Here is a 16000-nt window from a genome sequence, read left to right as displayed (position 1 = left end):
TTCATGGGCACCCTGTGCAGTTTACTTGTACACAAATGTATTTGTATTATGTTAATGTTTTATACCAGATGCATATGTGAGTCTCTTCAAATATTTTAGTTTGCTTTAGTTTTTTTGACAAAATTCTAATCTATCGATGAAATACATGTCAGACTTTGTTACAGATAAAATGATATAGTCCTGGACTTATTACCCCGTGGCCCTGCATCGCCAACGCAAGCGGGGTATTGTTTTTTATACCCTTTTGGAGCTAGATATCTTCACAAATCACACAGATACAATCGAAAGCTTGTATTGATCAGGAAATTATTCCCCATCAAATAACGTCATGCATAGTTCATAAAATCTGTATCTGTAAAACTCTGTATCCTATAGGACTAAAGACATAGCCCAACGATAATAGATCAAAAATGATCTATGACTAGGTGGTAGGAATGACGTCGTCATGACATCACAAAGTCAGAAAATGATGTCTGATAGAAAAGGTGGGGGACTTGAGAAACATGACATGACAAGTTACAAATTTTAGGAACTTGCTTTATGTACTGACACTGACAAATGACTCAACTTGACTCTGACTTGTTATTCATGACTTGAGATGGATGACTTGAAAAGACTTTTGTGTTTTTCTGAATATTGAGAGAGGGTGTGTTTTGTTTTGAAACATGCTTTAGTGATTTCTGTCGCGCTGCATTGTACAAAAAGCTGTCAACCTGCAAGGACACAACACAGGACGCTGCTAACACGGACTCTTCATTGGTGTTAGAGGCTTGTTATTGTTTGCCAAACATGTCCAATATCATCAAGATTTATAAAAGCATACGCTGCAACAGTTTCTATTCATTTTGACATTCAAATTCACCTTTTCATGACCACTGTCTTTTTACTTATAAATGTGGAAACTGGGCGAGATCGTCAGAATTTCATGTGACTTGACTTGTGACTTGCTTGACCTGAACAGTGACCTCCCACCCGCTCAATTCTTGCCACAGTGACCAGGTGACTTTCTTGAAACTTGTGCATTGACTTACTCCCACCGCTTTCATTGTGAAGTAATACATTAACTTTTGCAACCAATAAGATTTGATTATTTAGAAGAACCAATCACTCATCATCATGTGGTATAAATGATGTTATGCTTACGGCATTATGAAAAAGTTATCATGTTAGCCTGATTGGGGTATATACAGTATGCAGGGTATGCTTGTATTAATGACGCCGCAGACAAAGTCAGCGACTTGCTGGTGAACCCAGTGGAGCATTTGGCAGCTACAGAACAAGATATTTTGCTCAGGAGTCAGTGCCGATAACTAAATCACAGAGAGTGAATGTTGACTTGCATTCATCAGGTGACAAGAAATATGAGCTAATGTTGCTCTGTGGGCCTTGGCTATGTAAATGGACACATTCACTTTACAATAACAGCCTCATGAAGTAGTCAAACAATCAATTAAAGTAGCTTCAAGAACACAATGCCGACAACATATTTACTAGGCTTCTTCTTCAAGTAGTAGTATAAAAATGTGACGCGGAAATAATGGAATGGGTTTAAATTTCCCCCTTGCTGTTCTCACTTCATCTTGTTTACCTCTCTCTCTTCTTTGTCCCATCAGTCAGGGTCTGCAGTCGTCCTGTTTCATGTGACTGTCAGAGGGTGCTGCTGCTGTCGGGACAGGGGCTCACGACCGTCTCCACTTCAATGACCTCTGTCACGAGGTCTCTGATGATAGCCACACTGTCCAAATGCAGCCCTGCAGAACCTTCTGTCTGCGATTCCATTGGCTGAGTGCTTTGGGGGAGCTCCTCTTCCACTTCCTCTTCTTCTTTTCCTTCCCCATCCACCTCTGCTTCCTGCTGCTCATCTTTTCTGTCCTCGAGCTCAATGCCTTTCTCTTCATCATCCACCCTCCCTTCCGCCTTCTCTCCTGCCTCTGCCTCTCTCTGTTTCTCCTCTTTTGACCTCTCCACCTCCCAGCTGGCCTTAATTTCCCCAGTCAGGTAGACAGCTCTGTCAGTTGTCCCCTGTGCCATCGTCTGCATCACATAGGGGGCTGTGGCGTCGCAACCGATTGCCTGGTTCAGGGACTCGAGGCTGATTTTCGTTGGACTCTCTGTGCAGGGTTGGAGTGGTGGTGAAGGGCAGGAGGGCTGAACAGTAAGAGCATCCTCTGATATTTGATCTGAAGTAGCAGGATTCTCATGCGTTGCGGATTGATCGCTTTGAGCACATTTGGCCGCGACATCTGTGGACTGCGGCGAGGAGAGAATGCACGTTGAAGGCTCAGGGGAGGCCGGGGTGGGGTTAGCGGATTCTGGTACTGTAGAGGCGTCAGGTGTTCCAGACTCAGATGAGACCGAGTCTGTCGTCGATGGGGTGTCCGTTCCAGGTCGAAGGTCTTCATGGATTTCCTCAGAGGGAGAAGCCTCCTCAGTTGGAGGAACATCGGACTGTCGTGTCACGACAATCACAGGCGATAGAGGCACTTTGCTGTGGTCTGAACTTTGACTGCTACTGAGATCCAATCCAGCTGCAGCGTTAGGTTCTGGGTCACTCTGAGGCTGAGCTGTGACCATCTGAGCCCCCTCCTCTTCTTCAGGAGCAGACTCTCTATCTGCACTGTGCCCAGCTGAGGAAGAACCTTGAGCGCGACTGGCTGGGCTGCCTGGTGCAGAGCAAGGAGGCGTCTGTCCCAAGAGGCTGTACTCACTGACGGACAGATCTGAAGTGCCCAGTAAGAGATTGTCGCTCTTCGTACCGGCAGGATCCTGCACCACTGAGGAGAAGGAAGGTAAAATGTATGTTAAAGTTGACGATTATAACAAACATATTCCAATGCAGAGTGACTTTATTATGAGAATAAATGTACATCTACTGTTTAGGACAACAAAGTCATGGGCCCATTGATGTTTCAAGTATTTTAATGGTACCTGATTGTATTAAAATATGTACAATGTGTTTGAGGCCAAAAACATATGTTTAAAAAATAATGATATGAGTGACAAAGTTGTCAGGGTTTTGAAACAGCATGTAAAGAGACGCCATTTTAAAAGTTAATTTAAATAAATTTAATTTATATGAAGTGAATATAAAACATGCAGACAAACTGGGGGCCTGGGATTCTGGCTGCAGTCTTAACATGAACTGAACTGTCGAAGTTGCACAGGTAGTTTTTTGTTTTGACCGTGCCCAGTCAAGTTCACCTGTTTCTATCTCTGTACTCAGGATGGTTCTCAGTACATCATCGTAGACGTTCTGCACCAGGATGAAACTGCTGTAGTCAGAGAAGATGTACTGCTCAAACTGCTGCAGCTCCTGCAAACAGAAAACACAATTTAAATATCTGTGGATCAAAATGGCTGAAATGAGACGGTTAGACGGACTGAAGTGATATTTTGGACCTACAGTTTTCCACTTGCTGTCCATCCTCCTGGCGAGAGCGGGCAGAGTGATCTCCAGCAGGGCTTCCTGATAGAGCCTCCTCTGGACGACTCTGCTGTCGTAGTCCAGCTGCTGCTCATACACACAATTTTCACATACTGAGTCCTAATATCGAGGTTATTTTTGATCACTGTTTTATTGTTACTGTTGTATTGTATATTATCTTGTATTAACTCACCCAAAAAATATTTTCAACCACAATAGTACAAAAGGGTAGTGTGTCATGCACAGACTCGTTTTTGGGCTGCAGAGGTTTGTCATCAGAGCAGTTATTTAACATAACTTCACGAATATTGTGACAAGCTTTGCTCCAGCTCGTGTTTGAGGGCTAAACTGAACACCAGCTTCAGTTTTAGATTTTGTGAGCACATTTTGGCTGGTTAACGGCAACGCAACTGTAAAGAGCTGTTTAAACTCTAGTCTTGGCTTTAAGACAATAGGTTGGGGTTATGTATTTACTTCTGATGGGTAAGGTTTGGGTTAGATGCTGCTATCTACATACGCCAGTTTCCTGAAGAGAATGTTGCATTTCTTCTTGTTTTATTTGAAAACCTTCTATTCATTTAAATCTCTTACATATTCTGTGAAAATATCCAGATTTAGTAAATTTGTATTAATATTTAGATTCAAAGAAGTATTTCTATCACATTTCTTCATAATTTTCTTCTGCCTAAAAAATGATGTCCTGCAACAAAATTCACAGGACAACATTGAATATTCTGTGATGTATTTCTTTACCTTCAGCACTCTTTCTTTATCCCTATCCATCTTGACAGGCACTTGAGAAGGCTGCAGTCTGGCTGCTGATTGGAGGAACAGCTCCAAGGTGTACACAGCACTGTCCAGCAGCTGGAAGATACACACAGTCTGTGATACAAACTCGAGGCTCTCAACTCTTACTGTTTTGCCCAGGTTGTGGGTGTACTGAACCAAGCCTTTTGCCACTCGAGTTTGGTCAGCTGCAGTTCTCACCCGCTCCATCTCCAGATGTGCCGAGTGAACCAGCCTCTGAGTGCTGCTCAATCCAAACCGCTGTTTTAAGTCAGCGAGGATCTCTGTCAGGTTCTTCACCTGCCTGTAGCACTGATCCAGACTGATGAAGCGCAGGGGCAACAAGGCCTGGAGCACACACATACACACACGCAACCATAACAATGAGCTAAAAGCAAACAACTACGCTCTTGAAGACTTTGCACTTTAAGAAATTTAAGCGTGGACTTTGACTCAGAAAACTCAAAGGTCTCTCTCACCTTCTTTGTCTCTTCTGTCCCTCCACCTGTGTGTGTGAGGGCCGAGTCCATCTGCGTGTGCAGTGTGTGTTGCATCCCCTGGATACTTGCACTTATGTTCTCAGTAAGCACTTCAAGAATGGACGACATATAGGGTGCAACCAACTCGCTGTAGACTTTCGCTGCTTCTTCACATATACACACTGGAACACAAACACAAACACAAACACACATTCACTTTGAGAGGTTTTCATTGGAAGTTAGTGTGGGACTCTCATCAGGAAGATGCGGCTACAGGTTTAAAAGTACTGTGTTTATGTTCAAAGTTCCTTAAAGGTTAAAGGTCAGTGTGCTGTACCTCTGACTTTCTGGTCCAGGTAGGACAGAGAGGACATGATCTGGTCCAGGTTGGATCTGATGACCGCCTGATTGGCTAATGCTGTCTGACGACACTCGTCCCTCAGAATCTCCAAACTTGCTGTTAGCATCTCCAGCACCAACGTGTAGGTTGCATGCACTGTCTAAACATAAAAACAGCAAAACATAAAAACACTGGGTGACAAATGATGCACTCAATGTGTCACAGCTGTGTTAAATAAACTTTAAATTGTGTTAATCAAATTAAATGCATGTAAAATATGTAATTATATTCATTCTGTAAAAGTTATTAGAACCAGGAGGTTATAAAGTCAAGAACAAGTGCACAACTATATATTGCCCAATGGAATGGGAAAAAAGTGTGACCATGTCATGTGCAATACCATCCCAAAATGCAATGCTTCATATTTAACACACACAGACGTTAGATCTATGAAACACTTTCAGAAGTGTCTGAAATCACAGCTCAGTTTATATTCACTATTTATTTTTTACCGTAGGACATAGTTACAATGTTTTTTTTAAGATTAAAGTCTGAATTATTTAAACAGGCAAGTGAAGATAGAATTATTTGCTTATTTATCCTAAATATTCTAGGATAACATTTGCTGGGGTGGTGTGTTTCTTCTCAATCAGTAGATCATCGATAACATGCATAATTTAGTTTGACCTACTTTTCATTTTCAGATTTTCCGGAGTGTCTCTTGTACTCTGGATTTTTCAACAGACCTGATTAAGTGTGTTTTTGTTACCCGGCTCCATCCACCTGTTTTTATGTTCATTTTCAGTTTGCATTATGAAGTAACTGGATGGAAACACCAGAATTGTTTGGGGAAAAAGTTAAAATATAAAAAAGTTGTATATGCTTGTCTGTGGCGGAAAAGTCAGTGTGTCCATGCAAATAAAGTATCCTGAAGTACCATGGAAACAGACTTTTGCTCCACTGGTGAGACAAAAACCTGCGGCAGACAGAAACATCATATCTACTGTAACTTATCTTGTTTCCATCATGTTTTCAATTGTTTGAGCGTTGACTGGAGCTATTTTAATTCCATCACTTCATTCCTTCTACTGCAATGGTTCAAAAATAGTCCAGAAAATGTTGCTGTTTCATCAGAAGGAATATATGTTAAAGGAAGTTTCTTTAAACGGCATAAACACATCAAACGACACCTCCACTCACTGTATGCTGCATTCAAGGACTGTCAGATAATCAACAGTTGAGCACCAGAGCTGGAGGACACCACAAAAACCCTCTCAAAAATGTTTGGGTGCATTTGTTTAACTCACAGCCAACCACTGTCGTATCCTTTCAATCTTCTTGCCCTTCACTCTGGACTGAAGCTGACTCTGTAACCATGGCAACACTTCCTCCATCACCTGGGAGGCCAGAACCTACACACGCAAGAGCACAGTTGATTGAGCAAGTAGACAATGCACCAGACATGTGTGTATGTGTGTGTGTGCGTGCGTGTTTGTGTGTGTGTGTGTGTGTGTGTGTGTGTGTGTGTGTGTGTGTGTGTGTGTGTGTGTGTGTGTGTGTGTGTGTGTGTGTGTGTGTGTGTGTGTGTGTGTGTGTGTGTGTGTGTGTGTGTGTGTGTGTGTGTGTGTGTGTGTGTGTGTGTGTGTGTGTGTGTGTGTGTGTGTGTGTGAGTGTGTGTGTGTGTGTGTGAGTGTGTGTGTGCGCACTGACTTGTTCCTCAGTGCCCAGCAGCATTTCCCAGGATTCGTAGCATCCTTTGTCCTGTCGGTAGATTCTGAGTGCTCGGATGAACGCCTCACTCTCATAGGAGGACTCACGCCAGGGATCTGCAGGAGGTGAGGTAGTACAGTAGTTATGACTCTGTAGGAGTTTGGTGGAAATCACGCACGGCCCTTCTTTCTACCTTTGTGCTGATCCATACATCATCAGAAGACATTTGACAAGGCTCAGAATCAGGTTGAGTGTCTCCTCAACCATTTGGCCGTTAGTTGAGTTGAGGAGATTCTTCATTAATTACAACTTACAAGGGTGGATAAACTGTAAATAAATAAATAAAGGGTAACCCAACAGCAAACAGGTTGTCCTATTGTAAGGCTATTGAATGAGATCATTTTACATTTTGTCGGCATTTATGGAGGTTTTGTAAAATGTAGGCTGGTATATTTCAAATTGTGAACAAATCCCATTAAAAGACTCACACCAACACTAACTTGTACTTTGTGTGGCTCCACAGCCTGATACGCCTTATTCCTCTGTTCCACAGAGATCTATTACTGTACTAGAACACATCGATTAGCCGCACTGTTGCAATGAGTGACGATGTATTTCGTTTTTTACAGTTTAATGTTGTGGTGTTATGTTCTGCTTTTTTTCTTTGCTGTGTCCCACTATTGTGGACCAGTTGCCCACAGTGCCACTGGGCTTTTTTTCCTATTAAACTGACACAACAAATTTGAGGAACAGAAAGCTCCTGCAAAGCTCAGCACACTTCCCTTTATCATCAGCACCTTTAGTATTAATCACAATGATGCAACTCCAGCTTCCTCCCACAGCCTTAAGACATGAGATTCAGCCTGGACTGGCTGGCGACCAGTCCAGGCTGAACCTCACCCAGTGTGAGATGGGATTGACTCCAGCCTCCCCGAGACCCACAAAGGACAAGTGGTATATTTAATAGATGGATGGATGGATGGATGGATTTTTTCCCCCTGCGAATGTCACTGACATGTGATGTGATGCTCCAGTGTCTCATACCGAATACAGAAACAGTAATCTGTAAAATAACTAATCCAATTTTTAAATAACATGCTCACCTTCATCTGAATTAGTCCAAACAGGAGGGTTACTACATACACCAGAACCAGTACCCTAAACCTAACCTTTTCTAATGGTGAAGTTGCATATTGCAAACAACTGAATACCCTTCACTTCACCCTCCTCTTCCAAATGTGTAGGAGAATGGACGGCTGCCTTCAGGTAATGTGGAAGTGCAAAAGGCCCTCTCTAGGGTCAGTGTTTGGATTGTCCATTCTGGGCTACTGTAGAAACAGAAGAGGACCTGCTCCCAATAAAGAGCTTATTCTTAGGTAATGAAAATACAAAAAGCTTAGTTTCAAGCGGTTAATACACTAATGGAAACATAATTATGAATATCACATCCCATTACTGCCAAAATATGGCCCTAAAGCCTACATGCTGGACCTTTAAGAAACTGCAGAAGCACTAACTTTCTTTGAAATGAAGTATTCTCAAAAATAAGTTTCCCTTCTTACTCCCGTAAAGAAAGTTATTTTGTGTGGACACCAGATGGAGCAATCATCAGTTAATAAGACAAAAAGGAATAGTTAAATCAAAGAATTTCAAGATGCTTGGTACTAAAAGTAAAGTGGGAATGTTATATGGAAAAAGATTAATATATTATGTTAGCATTAATGTGATTCCTCACACTGCTGGCTAGCTGTGTGTTGCTTCCTGTTGCTGTGGTGGCTGTGCAGCAACCTCATGACTTAAAGTAAAGTAGTTATTTCTGGTTTGTATCCTAACCACACAGGAAGTCAACAGCATTCATATTTTTATCTGTCACCAGGGCAACCACAACATCAAGTGACAAACTGAAATGAAAAGAAGTCTGCAACAGTGGGATTAAATATTTTACACACTCATCTTTACATTGGTGTGTCGTGTCATGTCCTATTTGAATTATTAAAATCCTTTTGGCACCTAAAACACTGCATGGGACCATTTATTAACTAGATATAATTCAAGGCAGGTCATGTTGTTCATTAGTGAGTTACTTTTTAGTTTTTTATTGTTTCAATTAACAAATGATTATGTTTTTTTTATTGAAATGCATATATCGTGTCCTGTGCTAGCTCCATTTAACATAAGACGAGTATGACGGGCCCCCCAGTTGAATTATTATTAGTCTATAGCATCTGATGCTAAATGCATTTCAGTGTAAGTTAACAACAAAGTACAATTGCATCGCTAATGAGAGGACAGAGATGAGACTGAAGATTGAATCTCTGGTACAGTACAAAAGTAGAGCCACAATGTATTTCGACTTGCTTTGCATACAAATGTATGTATAATCGTATTTTTCCTTAATGATGTGAAATCGTCTATTTCCCCAAGGAATTTCAGCAGTTGACCTTCAATACAAACCTAAATTTGTTCTTTTTACATTTCTCTTTGGCTACAGATTAAACTACCAACTTAAGCATTGAGCTTCAGAGGTGCTGGCGGGTGATTTGATTGTCTGTTGATTGTTTGGAAGGGGCAGAGCTCGCTGTTTTTTCTCTGCTTCTGGTTGCTGTTGTAACAGTAACAGTTAACGGCACGAGGAATTTCCCTTTATTTACTTCTAGATTCTTATGAGTCAGTTGCTTTAATGACTTCAGAATTATAGACACCACAAGCACAAAATGAACGTGTCTCCTTATGAGGTACAGTGTGTTTTACTTCTTGTTTTACTCACCATAAACCATAAGATGCATTAAGCAACAAAACATTATTGGTAAGGCATTCAACTACAAGCTGTGTTAATCCTTCTTTAATAAGTTACATGAAATTTGTATCAATCATCTCTTCTCAATCAAGGAAAGAAGGCATATCCTTTTGTTTGTGAAAATGTTGGAACTATTCCTTTACTGCAGCGGAGCCGCTGTTGTTGATGAGGTTTGAGTTTATTCCCTGATTTTTGGCCAAGTCTTGCATTGTTGGACAGTACCTAGTCACTTCATCTGGTCTTTTGTCCCCTATTCATAACAGACCGCATACTCTGAACTCAGAGACGGCACCGAGTGTAAAACTAGGCCACAGAGAAAATGTGCGTGTGAGTGTTTTACCAAGGTTTCTGTGTCTAATGCAGGTCTTGAGCGCAGACAGGAAGTGATCTCGTTCCTCTTCCTGTTGGAAGAGAAAGCAGGTGTGGCCTGTGTAGGGCAGGTGCAGATACACAGCAAACACATCTGGAGATGACACCACTGAAGAAGAATCCTCCTTCACTCCTAAACAATAAAGAGATGGCAGGTGTGTTACAGGTGTGGACTTAGGTGGTTTGTCTTCCAAAACAACTCATTAGCAGTTTGCGATGGTTGGACAGTACATTTATGTCTTAGTTCAAAACTACTTGGTTAAGGGAAGGGGAAGATAACCCTTGTGGTTAAAAGAGAATTTCTCTGGTATCACAGTCACATCCAACCCTCAAGACTGTGGGTAGTTTAAAGATAAAGATGTTGTGGCTTACACCTTCAAGCTTGGCATCAGTTTAGCTGGTTGTGACATCACCCTAATGCTCCTCAAAATCACTAAATTATTTTTGTATTTAGATAAAAAGAGTTCACAAAATAGGTAAAAGCCTGCAAAGATTACACACTTGTGACACATCTGAGAAAACACATTTGTCAGACACTTACAGAGTCTTAGTTGCAGAGTTTATTTGCAGAGAGGGCTTTGTCGTAGGCCTGAAACCCTAAAGAGCTATGTCTTTAACACCTGACCCCGAGGGAACATGTCAGGAGACCCAAAGCTTAACAAAAAGAAAAATGATATTGACACTCTAGAGGACCCTGTTAGTTTGGAGCCAGGTGGCAGAGACCGTTGGACGAACGTGTTGCATTAGCCTGAGGAAGCTGCCTCAGGGATGGATGGGAAAAAAATTGACAAAAATAAAGATTGGGGTCTTGTGTCAGGTTTGGTTTTCAAATTTGAAAGTACCAGTCAGATTCATTCGGTCCAACACCATAGGTACAAAGAAATAGGTTAATCCTACCATTGAGTATTCCGGTACAAATTTGCTCCAGGTGAGCTCTGGACTCCTCCTCTGTGGTCAGCACTCTGCCTCCCGCGGGCTTGAGGATCAACTTAGCGGCACATCCACGATCGAAAGACTACAGGTGGCAACACAAGTGAGACAGAGAGGGAGGCGGACAGAGCATTTAGACGTGTCAAAGGTCAAGCTGAAGACCCTGATGGAATTACATCTTGAATCTTGAAAGTCTACCCAAGTCGCCTCCGCTCCACGATGTGTTAAAGGATCTACAGTTGTACCTGTATCCTAACCCAAGAAAACACCAGTGACATTTCTGAAGGATTATTACACTGAGAGCAGTAATGATAGAAGGCTTTGAGACATTACATGTGCGATAACAAACTTGCTGGCTGATCCATTGCAGTTTGCTTATCTGTTTATATCCACTTACATAAATTGAGGATGCAGTCTCCCATGTCCTGCCCACTGCTCCTGAACATCTTGAGGGGAGGCACATCTATCTGTCAGACTGCTTGTTACCAAATAGAGCTCTGCCTTTGTTACTACTGTGCCAACGGCACCGATTTTTAAACACAGCGATCTGGGCCTTGGTCCTTTCTATCTGTGCTTGAGTGTACAATTGTCTTGCCAGACAGAGAGGTTGGGAGAAACCCTCTCTTTTTTTTCTGAACATTAGTTGTGAGGACCTTTTGGCTGGTCCTCATAATACAGGGCTTTAAGGTTGAGGTAAGAATGAGGGCAAGGGGCCGGGGAACGCATCATGTCAATGAATCTCCTAACAACTTTAGAGAGATCCAACATATGTATTTGTGTGTGTGTGTGTGTGTGTGTGTGTGTATACATATACACACAAAGGGGTGCATGATATGTAATCATGTGTTACCATTGTACTGTACTGCTTCTAATGCAATGAACTTCAACAATGTCCAACATACGGTTTACATTAGGAATGTCATGTATGTTTTGTGTGTAAAAGTGTGTTACCTCTTTGTTTTCATGTATCTCCACTTGGTAGTCTCTTCTCAGGACAGCGTACCTCTCTCTGCATTTCTTTCCCTGCTCGTCCCAGCAGGAGAACTTAACATTGCCTTGGTACAGCGCCTCTTCTGGAGCATACTGAGGCTGAGGCGCGCGGATGCACACACACACACACACACACACACACACACACACACACACACAGATTTAACTTTTGTCATATTAAAAAAATGTGCAAACATTTTCCAGCTGCTTCCACCTGGAATACGTGGTCAACCAGTGTGGACTGATTGGCAGGTGCAGTTCCTACCCTCTGTGTGAGCAACAGGCCCCTCCCCTCTTTCCTAGGCTCCAGCTCCTGGTGTAAGTGTCCGACATAGGCTGAAGAGTACTGCTGACGGTAAAACACACTGAAGCTCTGGAACGTACTGTCAACAAGTCCTGGATACAACAACAACAAAAAAATGATTTCAGTATACACATTTCTCTATTTGCCTGGCCCCTTTAAAAAATGTAATTCCTACTCACTCAAAACTGATCAATTCATAGCAAGTGTAATTCTAAGTGGTGGGTTCAGAACTTTACAACTGCACAAATCCATATTTCTACATTCACAACAATAACTGTCAATGTAAAACTTTCACCCTCGGAACATTTAAGCCCGTTTTAGCTCATTGTTTTGATTTTATGGCGCATAACTTTACAGTTTTGGTTGACGTTCATCGCTCTCATCAACCAACTGCACCACCTGTTCAACATAAGCAGACAACGTTAGCAGCTGGCAATTACGTTTCACATTGGTGTGTCGTGTCATGTCCTATTTGAATTATTAAAATCCTTTTGGCAGCTAAAGAAGCAAATATTTTACTCATGGTTTGGTTGGAGACCAAAAACAAAGCTCAAAGGGGGACTGTTGAACTTATATTTTTGGGTGGTGACAGACTCACTTGAATGCAATTATTATAATCTATTATAATAGATTGAAACAGGCAGCAGTCCCACTGCTACTGCCTCGCTCTGAGTTCTGTAACAAGTGCACAGGGAGGAGAGAGACGTGGTGTCACACCGAGCGGAGTAAAGCAATGACCTCACACATACTGTACAATTAACTCTCCAATCACAGAAGAAAATGTACAAGATTCCGTGTAGTGATCATGTGGACAGCATATACATAACCACAAACACGGCCTCATGTGGGTGTGGTGTCATTTAATGTATCTGAATTTATTTGAATTTTAGCTTGTTTCTATATCTTCTTGTCTGGATGGTGACGTGTCGATGCATACTGTACGTCTTTGGAACAACCTGCCTCAAGAGATCACTCTGGCAAACCGCATCTTTTAAATCACTCTTTAAGTCACATTTTTTTAAGCAGGCTATCTCAGGACACGGGGTCTGAAGTAACTTTCAACTGAAAAGCATTCAAAACTTAATTGAACAACATAAGGTTTCAAAAGAATACAATGTTGTGTGAGTGCTTTGAATTGTTTTGTAATGCTTGCTCCCAATTCTTCATTTTGCTCTGTAACTGTGTTTTCATGGGGCTATATAAATAAAGTAGATTTTTATTATATTATTAAATATGTGTTACAGAATCTACATCATGATTTTGTCATGGTTTGGAATGCAAAATCCCTATTTACAGTGCTAATATTTACTAAGCTGTGTACAGTGGTCTTTATGAGTTCTGTCTTTGTTGGTACAAAGAGACGGATTAGTGTACTATTCTCAATGTAGTTGTCTTGATGTGTTTGGATGTAGATCAGTTTTTTCTTTATCATTTGTTTACAGTGCATGGCCTTTATCATGTATTCTTTGGATCACCCTGTCGCCTCACTTTCATCTTTACAGACACACACACACACACACACACACACACACACACACACACACACACACACACACACACACACACAGACAAACAAACACAAAGATAGAGATGAGACAACCCATAATAATGTAATAGTTGGAAATGGCAGTAATTACATTCTAGTTTGCAGCGGAGATTAGTGACAGGATGTGTCTGTGCTGATAACATGTATAGGAATGCACACATAGGAGTGAGCAAAGCACCTCACATTGCATACCATACTTCCATTTCATTTGTGTTTAAAAGTCTAATTTTATATTAGATTAAAATGATCATCCCTGACAAAAAACAAACAGATATTTAATTACATTTTAACTAGAATTTCCTTTCCATGCTCCTGGTGGCCTGCTGCTTAAGGGCAGCACCATATACTGTAACTGAATTGTCCCCATGATAGTTTGTTGCAACCCCCCAAACCCCACCCCCACTCGGTTTCCTGTCTACCTCTTTGAATAAATACGAGTCAAATACAACACCACTGGTAACCACAGCGTCCAAAATAACAGATTTGAATAAACTCCTCTCTGACAGTGTTGTCATTTTTGCATTGGATTGACATATAGATCGCACAGGGTTTTTTCTTAACACTCAGCAGGAATATTGGAAACAGTTCATCTATGGGCAGTATATACATGTAAACGACGGGTTAGGACTATTAGAAATGAGGTCACCTTTAAGTTGTGAAAGTGTGTAATTCTTTAAATTGAGATTAATATCTAGACCAGACGCACAGTGGAGGGTAAACCAATTTAAACAGCTGTCGTCAACATTTCAGGCCCAGCAAATTACAGTCCAAATACCACCAACTAAAAAAAGTAAACGAGACTAGTGAGTGAGGGAAAGTATGATACCAAGACTCAAAGCGAAACAGCTATTTTATCTACTACTACACAGCTAATGTCTACAATAATACTGCCACCGCTATAGCTGCAACACTATTACCTGTTACTGATGGAACTTCTTCTGCAATGGCTACATTTATGGCTACTACTGCTATTATTAATTCTCATACCATGACTGTAAGGTGTCAGTAGCATCCCCACACTCCTGTTCATCTTCTGTTATTTCTCTATTACTTTACATTTTTCCGTGTGACTCCTTCTTCCTCTCTGTTTATCCACGTTCCTCTCTTTGGAAACCTCATATTCAAATAGAGCCGAGATATAATTTCTAGTTCAAAACATGAAATGTGCCAAACTACATTACACTGAAGAATGCTGTGGAGAAAAAAATACAAAAATAGTGGTCTCGTCGTTTTACCTTGAATGTGGCTGATTTTGGCCTCATCCAACAAGCCAGAAGAAGATGCTCCCATATTGTCTCGGTTCCCCTTCTTCTTCTTGAAAAATAAATTCAATTGTTGGAATTTGAATGCACACAGGAAACCTATATACAATGCATGACAGCCAGATGAGTAACCCTTATGTGTCAGCCCATTTCCTCTGTCATCAGTGAGTGGTGATCCGGGGCGGGCCAGTTGAAATGTAGGTGAAGTTTACCACAGCAGTCAGTGTCATCTCTCCAACTGCTAACGTGACACACGAGACACACAGCCTCACTTGTAGGGCCATCTGCTGGTAGACACTGAGACGAGTCTTCTTGGCCATTACAGGGCAAAATAAGAGTTTTATTATTTATAATTTTGTTGATACAAATATTATAATACCATCTATTTTCCTCGTATGTTTCCATGTACATACTAGGTAATAACTTAGTACTTACATCTTTCCTTCTGGTACTTTGTTATTACATATATTATAATACCATTTACTTTCCATTTAGGTTTTCATGTACTTACTAAGTAATAACTTAGTACTCACTATCCTTTCCATATGGGTACTTTCTTAGTACATAGATTGTATCAACATCTATTTTCTTAGTGCGTTTCCATGTACTTACTAAGTAATAACCTAGTACCTACTGTCCGTTGCGTATGAATACTTTCTTAGTATATAGATTGTATTACCATCTAGTTTCCTAGTACGTTTCCATGTACTTACTAGGTACTAACTTAGTAATTACTAGTTATTTTGGTACTTTGCTAGTAACTTTATTTTGTTACCATCGAGTTTCTTAGTACATACCAGGTAATTAACGGACCTTCAAATAAAGGGTTGACGAGTTTTCTAACTTTGATGCATTTTTTGCAAAGAATAAAGTATTCTTTAAAGTATAATGTATTCACAGAATTGAGCTCTTGAGCTGTTTCCTCGATGGTACAGGAACATCACAAATACTGTTAACCTGTGGAAAAATGAAGACAACGACTGAATGCTGTCCAATCAAAATTATATGATTTGCCTGCTCCAGGCGTTGTTTTCCTCACACTTCAACTTCAATTTTTGTCCTA

At 41.0% G+C, this 16000-nt stretch overlaps 1 protein-coding gene across 1 annotated transcript; it reads right to left on the bottom strand.

Moving 5' to 3' along the window:
- Positions 1–519: 519 nt before the first annotated feature.
- LOC118310577 (protein Niban 1) lies at positions 520–15106 on the bottom strand. Its single transcript, XM_035633618.2, has 14 exons — positions 14911–15106; positions 12091–12221; positions 11787–11924; positions 10803–10920; positions 9877–10038; positions 6740–6855; positions 6337–6441; positions 5027–5189; positions 4690–4871; positions 4412–4558; positions 4178–4288; positions 3404–3511; positions 3202–3313; positions 520–2774 (listed from the first exon to the last, which is right to left on the bottom strand). The coding sequence occupies exons 1-14, from the start codon at positions 14963–14965 to the stop codon at positions 1648–1650; spliced, it is 2775 nt and encodes a 924-aa protein (XP_035489511.2). The 5' UTR covers positions 14966–15106; the 3' UTR covers positions 520–1647.
- Positions 15107–16000: the final 894 nt, after the last annotated feature.

This window comes from Scophthalmus maximus, chromosome 5 (assembly GCF_022379125.1).
Source record: "Scophthalmus maximus strain ysfricsl-2021 chromosome 5, ASM2237912v1, whole genome shotgun sequence".
Lineage (NCBI taxonomy): Eukaryota > Metazoa > Chordata > Actinopteri > Pleuronectiformes > Scophthalmidae > Scophthalmus > Scophthalmus maximus.
Note: the sequence above shows the minus strand (reverse complement) of the source record. Positions and strands in the feature narration are given on the sequence as shown.